This window comes from Micromesistius poutassou (assembly GCF_964030765.1).
Source record: "Micromesistius poutassou genome assembly, chromosome: 13".
Classification (NCBI taxonomy): Eukaryota; Metazoa; Chordata; class Actinopteri; order Gadiformes; family Gadidae; genus Micromesistius; species Micromesistius poutassou.
Window position 1 is genome coordinate 17106649 of NC_140283.1, and position 13028 is coordinate 17119676.

The following is a 13028-nucleotide window of genomic DNA, read 5'->3' on the forward strand; positions in this document are numbered from 1 at the left end:
CACGCCTGTCTTCTTATACAGTACAGCCTATAAAGCACTATTAACATATAATAATAACAATACACTGATACAACTTGATATAGTTAATAGTAAATGCTTTATTTAGCCTATAGTTAATATCGACAGATATAAGCAAGACGTTTCTCTGGAGGGGAAGCATTTAAATCTATCAGAATGGACCTTTTACATAAAGTAGATTCGTTTTTCCGACTATCAAACACAAATAAAGTTTAGGTTACACATTTACCACCAGTGGTAGAAAACGTAAGTATATTGTCCACTCAGACAACACTAATTACCAGTTAGACCCATTAACTCTTGGCTGATGACTGGTGAGTCATAACACTGGTCAATAACCATTGCCCTGATGATTTTTTAAACAACACTCCATCCATTCTACCATGGCCCTCAGCCTCTCCTTTGTCCTCTGACCCCCAGGGGTCAATCCGGGCCAAGGGGGCCAATCCCGGCCAAGGGGGCCAGTCAGGCAGAGGGTATAAGTCAAGACAATCCAAGTACAGATGTTGAAGCGTGTCTGTGGCCCGGGCTTCACATGCATGGGAAACGTGCGTGTCACCACACAGCCCCTCCTGTGATGTCCTTCGTCGTGTAAGATGTCTACCGCAGTGGCCGCAATCTGTGGGAAATCTGCGACCAATTGCTACACTTCCTGCCTCGCTGTGTCTTTTGTTCATCGTTTCCGACGGCATCAGGAATGGTGAATCGAACGTATTCATTCGGCATTCCCATTGTTGACGGGACTTCTTTTTCCCGTCTTTTGTTTCGCTTTTTTCGTGTCTTTGGGATGGAACAAAGAACATCCAGAAAATGAGAAAGAGAGAGAGAGAGAGGGAGGGAGAGATTAAACATTAACCATAATTATATTCATTAACCATTGAATATATGGGAAATTAAGCATTAAACATGTGTTTAAAAGCTATAATAAAGTCCCTTGGGTGATAAAAGCGAGTTAGTGGATGGGTGAGTGGGGTTAAAGTGATAACTATAGTGGGGCACCTGTTTTGCATGAAGGGAAGGATCACTTAATGGCCAACTGCCCTGTAGCGTTTGGCTGTCTCTGGCAAGACTACAAAGATGGAGCCCGTAAATCATCTGTAAAAACAAACAAATAAGAAAATAAATGTTTTCGCATTTGTTTTACATGATAATGATGATGGGGTTTTAATACAAATAATAGACTAATAATAATAAGGCCTATTGGTTTTTACAGGAGAGTGGAATAATAAATGACGCACAGTTGAAGAAAGCACATTACAAAAGCCTATAAAGACATGTTTCAAAGAGGCTGATAAACAAATGCCAGAGCATTCAGCCAACGTGTTCATATATTTATTTTTGTTTTGTTTTCTCTACACACAAATACTGTATTTTATTTTTTTTAATGTATTTGTGCTTGTGAAATTGTGGATTTGTTCAGAGATCCAAATGCATGGCAGGGCATCATGATTTGCCCGAAGCTAGGAGAGAATGCTAAAAAGGAAGCCTAGTAGGCCTACATTTAAAAAACATAGCTTTTCAGTGGGTACACCGCATCTAACCACACACAATGAGGTTTAACATTGATGGCCAACACATATGAAAATGGATGTAATTGAACTGTCTATCAAGTCTGTTTTAATTACACCATGTCCACGACTACTACTTTATTAATTAATATATTCATTCTACTACATCAGACCTCACAGCTTAGTCAGGCTGCTGTTTGTTAGTAGGCCGTGCTTACAATGGATGTGAGACTTCATATTTTCAACGACAGATACATACAGCCACAGTCTGTCAGATAAGCAGAATTGTCAATTTAATATGATCCTATTACAAGTTATTTTACTATTTAATCCGGAATAGAAGATATGACGTGAATGCATAAAACATGGTTTAAACATCATAAAAAACATCAAAAGCCAATCAATGACATTTTTCCCCCAAGGTGAGATATTGCCTGCTGTGGTCCCAGCGAATGCTGCTAGTGGTGGGAGCCCCACTCACCATTGGCTCCACGACCTATAGGGGCGTTGCTTCCCGAGTTTGCGATCGCTTGGCTTCATGGATGGCTAGTCGAGAGCTTACTTGGCACTGATCCCTCCTCTCCGTATAGACATAGGTTAAATCAGACAGCGTTCCGGAGGAATGTATCGCATATAGTTGGGTGTTTATAGCGGTCAGTGGACGCGAGTTCAGCAATGCGATGAGGGCAGTGCACTTTGCAAGACTTGTGCTGCAGGGAGCCTCCGCACAGCCCGCAGCGACCGGTTGCTGACAAGCCGGGGTGAAGAGCCGCTGTAGATAGAAGGCTCTGGGCTTGCCTTGGAGGGACGAGAGCCTTGGCTTCTTCGCGGAGGAAATCATGCAGTTTGCAATCTGGCTGCTTGGACTAATGTGTCACCTGTCAGCCCTCGTCCGGAACTCTTTAGAATACCGATTGCACCCGAAACAAGGTAGGATTTAGTTTTTTTGATTCATAACTTGTAGCCTGGTCCGGTCAGTATAACGTGAGAGCCGATCATCATGTTGAAGTGGTCTCATATAGTGGCTGAGAATGATGCTATGAGTTTTAAAAAGTGCCAACTTTTCATGTTTCCAAGTTTGAAAGTTAAAATTAACTTTAGGTTATACTGGCATGAATAACGGTTTCCAAAAGGCCCACAACTGACACATCTTTATTCATTTTCTTTCTTTTTTTTTCTTAGAAAGTTTCATCAAACAGTTGAAATCCTACGAAATCATCACCCCGCTCCGGGTCAATGATTTCGGAGAGTCGTTCCCCCACAAGCTGCACTACAAGAGGAGACGGAGGAGTTTAGATGACGATGTGTCGGGCTCACAAGCCCACTACAGGATCGATGCATTCGGGGAACGCTTCCACCTCAACCTGACCGCCGACTCCAGCTTCATCGCCCCCTCCTACGCCGTGCAGCACCTGGGCGCGGAGCCCAACGACACCGCCGACTCCCACCACGACTACCCACAGGACCCGAGCAATATGCGCCACTGCTTTTTCCGAGGACACGTCAACGCCAAGACACACTTCCCCGCAGTCTTCAGTTTGTGCACTGGCCTAGTGAGTATGAGCGTTTTCTTCTTCTTCCCAACTCCCAACTTAAGTCTTCTTCTATCAGATGCTGCTGCTGCTCTTGCTGCTTCTGACAACTTTCTTTGGTCGTTCCTATTCCGGTGGACACCGTGCGCCTACCCCATCATAGCCCTCCTCAACTCGAAATGCATGTCATTGAAACGCGAACGGGCATAGCAAGTGTTGCTTGCTATGACTCACTGGCCGCATTTGAAGCGTGTTATAGTCCCGCATCCTAGATCCTCTGTAATGATGCAATGGCGCAGTTCAGGAGTAACACTTGTAAACTCATTGCAGTAGTTTAATCAAAACAACTTTTAAATAGGTTTTATGGTTTTCATGTGGTTTGCTGAACAAATGAAGGGGCTATAGTAAATTTAAAAGTAATCCAGCCAGCATCATTGACGATTTTTATGAAAAAACATTGAATGTCTAGGACAAACTAATTTCTTATAGCATTCCACATGACGATTTAAGCCTAATCAGCAATCACAGACTGTTGTCCTATTTATTTGTCCCAAGCTGTAATATGGATATCTTACAAGGCTGTAATCGATTTATTGGGTGTTAATGACCTTAATGTTAACTAACTTAATTGTGATGTCCATCACATTTCAGTGCACCTAATCATCCATGAAACAGAATCAGATAAGTGTTGAAAGGGATGACTCCATCCATTGGACAGATAGGGTTACCGGTGCGGCGACAAGAGGGCTGACCTCGGTCTCGCCTTGCAGGTTCTGGTATGGGTGTAGTGGGTTGGGGCTGGGGGGTGGTGGACATTTCTCTGGCTGGACAGAGAAACCGAAGGACCGCATCCTTGGCTTGTCACTCGAGGTGTCAGTGGGCATCGAAGCCTATCGCTGACACGCACATACCTCTCTTAGTTTGGGGCTGTTCGGTAGAGTAGCATGCCTGGATTGCATAGCAGCACATGAGGGCGGCTATCTCAAAACTAGCACACTCAGGATGCTTTTAAGTCAGTGACCCATTCAAAGCTGCACCAGTGCAGGGCCTCTGATTGCGGGCTTGAAAGGGTCCACACCAAAACCATGTCATTAACATTGTCAGGGTCATGGTTTTTATTGGGCCCTTAGACCCTGGGTTATTCTTTTTCGAACTGAAAAGGAACACACCAATGAGCTTTTAGATGGCCTTCAGGCCAACTTTGATGTGCATCTCCCTTAGCCAAACATGTTCCACGCATCCACTTCTTTTCAAACAGATGCTTGTTGGCTATCAGCATCCTAATCACTCACTGATGAATGACAGGTCAAAGGGCCATGCAATGCACCCGAGGGCTATTGGGGCTTGATTGGACAATGCACATTTTAAAGGGATGAGGTCATTAAGGGCATGATTGAGCCTTAAAACAATAAGGGCATTCTAGAAAGTGCGGGTTTTCCCCTCTCATTAACGTCCAAACATTTTTTATTTTTCTATGGATGAACTTGTAGGAGGGTTGGACGTTTTAGGGGTCTTTTGAGAAGTGCTCTGTGACAGAGGGGCTAGCTCAATATAAGTGGTATGCAGGGTTGATGACTTGACATCGTTTACAAGCTGGTCCTTTAACTCTAACTTCTTCTCTGTAACAAGTCATTTGCATCAATTTCTAGAGTGATTAACAACTGGATTGGCAAAATTGGAATTTATTTATTTAGTCGCTCCACTAATTGATTTAATTGACCGTTTCAGCACCATACTGGTGGCCTGTGTCGTATTTGGCACAGGGCCAAATGATGCACATCTGTGTTAAGACCAGAGGCTGTCACACCTTCACAGCCTGCTTTACCCAATGGGATTTACTGCAGCTGCATCTGATGACTCAGCATACACCCTACCCGGTTGGCTCGTTGGTCTCTTTGATGCAAAAGCTATGTCTAGACTCTAACAAACCATGACACGGGTTTGAGCCCATACACGATGGAAAGTGCAACGATTTGTAACGTCTGGTGTGCCCTCAATAGTTCATCAACAGTAATCCATTCATTCGAACGTGGAAACTTATTTTCCAGGTGTGCTAATACTATATATTTATGTGCCGTATTTCCAATGAACAGGATGGTGACGTGTTTTTGTTTCCGTTGTTGCCCATGAGTAGACAACCTTCAAGAAGTTGTTTTTCCATCTAAGATTAATTCCCAAACTATCTGTGTTCGGCAATGACACCCAGGCATGATTCTAGATCAGACCTGTTAACAGACAGGAAGGTGAAATTGTTAGGTTGATTTCATCGGGAACAACTAAGAAATAAGACCTGTCATGTTGTGGCCACTAAAAGCCAGGCTAGGAGCACTTCCATGGGGCTGCTCTTTGAGATGACGTTTCAATGACAAATCTTGTTGTCACTTATTGTGTACCCTTGTGTCATGCCTGTCAGTGGAAAGAACACATCGTGCTGATAGTCCTTTACAAATTGCTCTTATCATGTTTCTCAGTAAATTATTGTTCCTGGACTTGATATTCTAGTCCATGCTGGATCCGATCCTGCAGTGGTGAATTAATGAATCCCCATGGGTCTGAACCTCCCCGGGTCTGAAAAGAAGTGTTGAAGCCTCGGGGCCGATTTGCAGTGGATGCAAAAGGCTGTCATGTTCTGACGTCTTTTTTTTTTTTCCAGTAGTAAAGTTATCTTTGCTCTGTCATGTTATTACAAGCTTGTGATAGTGTTTGTGTGTGTGTGTGTGTGTGTGTGTGCGCGCGCGTGTGTGCGCTTGTGTGCCGACGTACAATACTCTCGAAGCACGCACAAAGCTTCCAATGAAGTGTATGGCTCGTGTTCAAGCTTACTAATCTTGGCCTCCGTTGCAGAGGGAAAGAGGAAAGGTACACAAACGTTCAAGTTTTTCCACATCGGATGTGTTTCCATTGTCAAGCGGCTGTCACTTGTGGAGACGGTCATTGGGTAATGCCGCCCAAAGACAACATTCCGGGCTTCTAATAACCTGTTAAAGTGTGCGTATGAAATTACCACGGAAACACTGCTGTACTTTTTGCCTGAGTGAGCTAAGCAGCTTTGGGATGGACTCAAAGGCCAGATCCAGCCTCAACACTCTTTTCTGACAGCAGGCCGGCCCTCTGTGTGATGATGTCACTCCTCCCACTAAACCCAACTCTGACGGCGGGGTTCAGTTGTGTAGAATGGAGAAATAGGGCATTCTCAGCGTACCGCACACAACTCCACTCCTCTTGTTGAAAGCCGCCCGCTGTTTTTAAGACACAGTAATCTCATCGTTCTTTCGGTTCTTGCGTGCGTCCCTTGCGGCACGTGCTATCTTTGTACTGTCCTGATTGAGAGGACGCCTCCGGTCGTGTTTTGACAGTGGCGTTTCCATCGATAGCACCACGTTCTTCGCAACATGTTTTAAGTCGAAATAGTACACTTGTCTGGGAGGAACGCAGAAGAGTATCACCCCAATGGCAGCAGTGTGGGCCGCGGCCGTAGCGATAGAACAAACGTTATGTTCACACAAATGAGTCCTAATCTGTATTCTGAATCTACACACACAGGCGTCACCCTTAATAAGGCCCTATTTTTCCTCTCTCTCTCTTATCTTTCTTCCTTTCCTGCTCCAGATTGGGACGTTTACGACGCAAGACGGCGAGTACTTCATGGAGCCGCTGATGGGCGCGGAGGGAGAGCCATACGCCCCGGAGCACAACAAGCCCCACCTGGTCTACAGGCAGGGCAGGACCAGGGAGGGACCCAGGGAGGGCCCCGTGGCGGAGCCCTGCGCCGCTGCCTCAGGTAACAGACTGCAGAGAGACTAAAGGCGCTGGCCCACAACCGCCAACCAACCACCGTCTGTCTGGCTCTGCCGCATACATACCGCTCTCACACTTACACACGCACATAGATGCAAACGCACACACACACACACACATAAATGCAGACACACACACACACACACACACACACACACACACACACACACACACACACACACACACACACACAGATGTAAACGCATACACGCACGCACACACACACACACACACACACTGACTGATGACCTGCACTCTGTCGTCTGTGAGCCATTGCAATAAAAACAGAATGAGTGTTGGTTGGCAGGATGATTTGAATGCTGATTAAGGGTTTGTTGCTGGAAAATTCTCCATTTAATCAAGCTCAATCTTTACTGCGGTTTTCAATCATATTTCACTCACTGCAGGGTTCACACCCTGGTCCTTGGCAGCAGCATGGGGAAGAATTAAACACTTTTCTAAACCTGCAGTTAAAAAAAACAAACTGGAGAACTTTTCTGCTTGAAAGGATGTTTGGATGTTCATTAGAATTTTTATGGCTGACGCTTTCGCGCACTCAAGAGGTCCTTGAGAAAACGTGGGTGACCAAACAGGGTTCATTCCGAGCAAAGGCTTAAAAGCACTTCTTGCAAACAGCTTTGTGGGCGGCCCTCTGTGCCCCGATGCAGTAAATCTTTAATGCTGGATGTGCAGTGTAGGACGCTTGATTTGCCTGTTGTCTGGACTTAGCCGGGTGGTGGGCTTTGTGTTGGGTGGTGGTTTACTGTCGTAGGACTGACCTGGTGGACCAGGCCACTAACTCTTTTATTAGGCTCACCCCTTTCGTGGACCCCTCGGTCTGTGTGTGGTAAACAGAGAAGAGGCTCTGGAATCTGGAGTAGTTACAACTCTTGGGAACGTGTCTCCTAGGGCTCGTATCCAATATCTTGTCCCAGTGACGAACACTGTTATTCAGGGACCGGAGTAGTCGCGTAGTTGCTATGGTCTCTCCACTTCTAGTCAATAAAGTGTTTATGATTCCATCTTCGACCTGCGCCTCACTCTAACCCTGTGTTAAGTGTATCTCCTTCAGGATTAAAGCATGCCAAAAAAACACTGAATATTTATCCATCAAGGGAGCGTTAAAAACACACATAAGGCAACCGCATAAATCTCTCTCTCGTCAGTCCACGAAGCTCCGTCTCACTTAGCCCAGCCGCCTTCTCGTGTACCTCCATGCAGAGGTACGCACACACAGCGTCACCGGGAGATAGGCCCGGAGACAGATGGGGCATATAGAGGAGACACCTGCGGGAGTCCTTTTTTTTTTTTTCTTTCTTTATCAAAGGGGCAGCAGGTACACAAAGAGCCGGAGGATTAAAAGAGGCCGACGAGGGTGGGGGGGGGGGGGGTGGACCTGCTGCTGCGAGGTGTCCCGGCGGCGCTGCGTTCCCTCGACCTCATCAGATAGGCTGCTCTCCAGATGCAGAGATAAGCAGGCTCTCTTTTGAAGGCCACACAGGGCCGGGCCGGCGCGGAGCCCTGTGTGTCTTTTTATGGAGAGGAGCAGCGGCGAGCACGCGGGGCTGCTGGCGGGGGGAGATGTAAACACTTGGTGGCGGTGGTGGGTGTCGCCTTGCTGCTACAGCGTCGGCGCGACGGGTTCTAAGAGTGAGACACGCGCTTTTATTTCATTTCGGCCATTCGCTTCCCACCGTCGGTCTCGGCTTTTCCGGAATTGTGCGGTTTTTTTTATCGAGACTTGATGTGCGGCTATGTGTGCCTATGGAATTGTATGTAATGTTTCTCTATTCTCACTGAAACTGCCCCCGCCTCCACTCATCACATTTTCTTTTGAAAGGTCTGTGTACTCCTGAACTCATGACTTTACGTGCTTCCCAGCCACAACCCAATGACTAATATTAAGGACTTAACTGAGGTTAACAAGTACTCAGGCACTCAGATATCACTCCCCTTTAACCTGAGCCGTTCCTTTCCTCAGGGCTATACGGAACGGATACAACCAATATTCAGTCGTCGTAAAATGGTCAAGGAGTGCTAATTACTTCAGCGATAAGATATGGCTGTATGGCATATCTATAGCTGTAGGCTTCTAGATATGGGCATCAGCCTTATTATGTCATACCCGCTCTTCATTTCCCTCCCTCTTCTCCTTTTTTGTGTGAAACTGCAGAATCTTTGTTGACTTGATTTAAAGTCTGTGCTCAAGGAGAAAAGCCTTCTGGTCTGAAATGTTTGGGGGATTTTGGTGTCCATGTGTTTATGGGGGAAGTACTTTGTCACAAACTGCCAAATAAACGCAGCTAGCCAGAATACAGTCTGCAATGCTACAGGGTTAGCAGCTTATCTGCTAGCTTGCCAGACAGAATCAGTCCAGAATCCCTCTGTATCGTCAAACTGGTTGAAGATAAAAAAAATTTGAGTACCCTTATTTTGTATTTTGCTCTTCAGTGACATATTTTAGCCAAAGATGAATGAACTTTGACAAGCAAAGGTCCCGGACACAAACAATAGCTGCATCAATAGGATTATACGTCTGTAGAGATAAGCTTATGGCAGATAAGTTTAAGTCTCATGTTACTGCATACATCCAGCAGGGCAAATTTGTACAAAACGGTGCACAGTCACGAATGGTACATGTTACTCCGTATATGCCGTCTGTTAAGGTAGCCTTTTTTCCAGAGTTTATTTTGGTGTCCGAACACGCTTCCAGTGTGTCGACAGAACAGGAAGACAAAATGTCCATTTAGATAATGTTAACAAAGCTGAAGTTAAGGAAGCTTTCTTTTCCGTAATTTCCACCATCTTTTTCCTTTTCCTAGAATAACAATACCCTACACCTCGGGCCTCTCTGCAAAGTGTTAAAAGATGAGAGGTACGATGAAGAGCGTTCTAAGTGTCGCCCTGATGGAAAAATACCTTTTTGTTGAACCAACGGCCTCGTCATGTTCGATGGAGCTGTCGTCAGCTGCCTTTATGCGCTGTGTGTGTTCACGTCGTATTTAGCACTGTCTGTTACCGTGATTCAGTGTGCTGTGGAATGAATGTTGCAGCCACATAGTTGGCTTGCAAAGTTTCCCAAGCAAGCAACCAGGCTTCAAACCCCAACTAATTAAAATTCAGGTGGGATAGTGATAAAAATAATATAAAATAATGGAAAAATAATGGAAATTACCTTTGTCCCATAGTGTGACCTGTCAATATTAGCTTATTCGTTTAGATGGATCAATGGATGGGTACTTCCTTAATCCAAGAGGGGAAATGGAGGGAATCTCAAATTGGGGGAATTGAGTTTGTTCTGTGTTTCGCCTGCCAACCATGGTGGCTCCAGAGTAACTAGGAAGTAGATAGTTGCTGGCCGGGTGAGTGATTAATGTCTTAAGGAACACCACTGTGTCCTCTAGGCCCTGCCAGAGCTGGGCTTTTAAAGGCCTTGCAGTGCAGCAGCCTGAAAGGACCAATCACAACAATAGCCGGGCCCTCCATGTAGCATTCTGAGAGCTATCGGTGGGCTTGCATGTGAATCCCGTTGTTGTCCTTTAGCCACAAGGATGAGGGTGGCAGGCGATAGGGGTGGGCCTTTTTCTCCCTCGCTCTCTCTTTCTTCCGCCTTTGCTTTTAATGGTTGTTTAGAGTTCAGTGTACAGTTGAGTAATGGAGCTTTATTTTCCTTTTGTGTGAGGAAGAACAAAATCAAGATGGACTCGAAACATGCATTCAAAGGGTTTTGGATAGAAACAATCACGTTAATGCCAATTTATTCATGCTTAATGATTAGTGAGTAAAAAACAGCATTAAATGGGTCCATAGACGAACTGTATGAGTTAAAACAAACAGTGCATGTCTTGTATGATCCATAGTGTACCTCATGACGTATTCAGTGTTGGCGATCACTGGGTTTCCAATCAGTCCCTTGCCTAGCGTGGCGACCTCCTGTCCCAGGGAAGTGACTGGTGGTGGGGACATCTTTGATGTGTCGCCCCCCCCCCCACCCCCTGCCTCCCCACTGGCACCCAGGGCATCTGTGCCTCCTCGCCTCAGCCCCACTAACACAATCAATGTAAAGGATTCCCCCCCCCCTCTTCGGTGCCCACTGTGTATACATGGTAGTCCAAACGCCAGCACCAGGGCCCTTTTTGGTCAATGGGTTCATTTACACGGAAAAATGCTCTCCCCCGCCTGGGGTTTTGAACTAGCCGACTTGAAACGCTGCCCGCACCCCCCCTTTGCGCTTTCATGTATGTGAATGGAGGCACTTGTTGATCGTGACCTCACTTCCCTCTTTGTTTGGAGTCACTCACTGGACAGGGGCATGTGACCTTGAACACCCACCCCCACCCCTCCACCCACACGACACCCCTCCCACCCCCTTCCACCTCGGCCCCCCCCCACCCTGGTAAATGCTTACTTGGAATAATTTGTGGGATGGGAGGAGGGATAACATGTTTTGTTTGTTGGGCCCGGGGACTCTGGAGCGACGTGTCCGTCAAGGCCCTTTGTTTTGGCCCTCTTAAGTCCGCCCCTCGGAGCAGGTCAGGGGAGGCTCGGTGGCTGGAGTGTGATGGACGGGGGAGCTGATCTCTCTGACAAACGTCCCTCAGCCCCAGGGTCTGGCCTGGGAGAATGTGGTGTGTGTGTCGGTGTGTGTGTGTGTAGGTGTGGGGTGGGGGAGATTGGAGTGGGGGGGGGGGGGGGGGGGGGTCCTGGGTTTCACTTAGCTCCGAAAGGCTTAGGACCGTTTTGCACCCCTTCCTACCTCCTGTGGTGTCCTCAGGAAGCATCTTTTGTTGCTAGGCGAAAAAAGTTTATTTTGTGGTATTTGTTGTTCCTGGCACGAATTTGATTGGAGAGAATATGTGTGTGTGCGTGTGCGTGGCGTGTTTGTGTGTGTGTGTGTGTGTGTGTGTGTGTGTGTGTGTGTGTGTGTCTGTATAATGCATTGGGTGCCCTTGGGTGAATTTATTAGAAACACTAGGATTGAAAGGTTAAAAAAAAAGAATAGCAGAATGGATTATTGGTCCATGCCGCCTTGTTGTGTGCACCAGCCCACATGGTGATTCTCACTCGTGCACACCTCCCACGGAGCGCTCCCCTGGAACCAGAGAGTGAATCGGGAGCGGTAAATAGAGAGAGAGGGGAGATTCTTTCTTCATTTGTCTGGACAGTCTTGGCCTGCCCTGCATGTGCTTGTCTGTCTCGCTTCGGAGCTTGGCAGCAAAACTCCCGATGTCTCCCAAGTTCCCACTGCCAGCCTCTCTTTCCTTCTTTAAGTCTTTCTTTCTTTTGGTCTTTCTTTCTTTCTTTCCTTCCTTTTATTCTTTTTTTTTACCTTCTTTCTTTCTCTGAACAACTCCCTCTACAGTATCTAAGTATTTCTGGGCTACATATTGGGTACAGTGAATTCCTCTTAGCTGAAAGCAGAGGCTAAATTCTATCCTTGGCTTGCACATTTTGTCTGCGGTAGGCAGAGTGCCGAGCCAACAATTAGCTATTACCCGACTCTTTCATAGTGTGTGATGAGATATAAAGAGAACCATTGCCACCAACCTCATAGCATTGCATCACAAGCCGTCAAACATGCCTAATAATGCGGCTAAGCTCTTCTGTCTATTCAAAGAGAGCCCCGACAAGGCACAGCGCGGCATTACACAGTCTATAACCATTAATAGCTGCCATGTGTCTCTCTGTCCGTCGGTCTCTCTGTCTGTCCATCTCTGCTAGCCGATGTGTCGGACTTCGCCTTGGGAGTTCCCGTGACAAATTCCAGACTATTTTCTCCCTCTGTCTGCCGTCCGTCTGGGCCCCCTAGACACACGGCGTGCTGAGTGGAGGCACTAGAGTCACGCTTGGGGACAGCCCCGCTGGGGGGCGGTGCTGACAGGTGAATAGTGATCTGCTGAGTTGACCCCTGGTTGTTTCTGGTGCAGGGCGCGTGGGTGAATGATCATTTTTATCGCCCCGGGAACCGCGGCTGTCAATCATTCGAGAGACTCTGTCTAGTTGTTATAATGCCGTCATTGCTGTGCTGGCAGAAAATATATTTAACTCAAACTTGTTGCCTGAATTTTAATTTGGGTGTTTCTTAATTGTACACTCTATACTTCATTCTGAACATAATATGTTTATTTTATTTTTTTATTTTTTCATATTTCAATATTATTCAAGTTAAATT

At 46.4% G+C, this 13028-nt stretch overlaps 1 protein-coding gene across 1 annotated transcript in view; it reads left to right on the forward strand.

Moving 5' to 3' along the window:
* Positions 1-2365: 2365 nt before the first annotated feature.
* LOC311356975 (A disintegrin and metalloproteinase with thrombospondin motifs 20) overlaps positions 2366-13028 on the forward strand; it is a gene marked incomplete at both ends in the record, with an annotated part of 84960 nt that continues 74297 nt past the window's right edge. Inside the window, 3 exon segments of the mRNA XM_084476842.1 lie at positions 2366-2456; positions 2709-3079; positions 6668-6839. Of these exon segments, the coding sequence (XP_084332968.1) occupies positions 2366-2456; positions 2709-3079; positions 6668-6839 (634 nt within the window).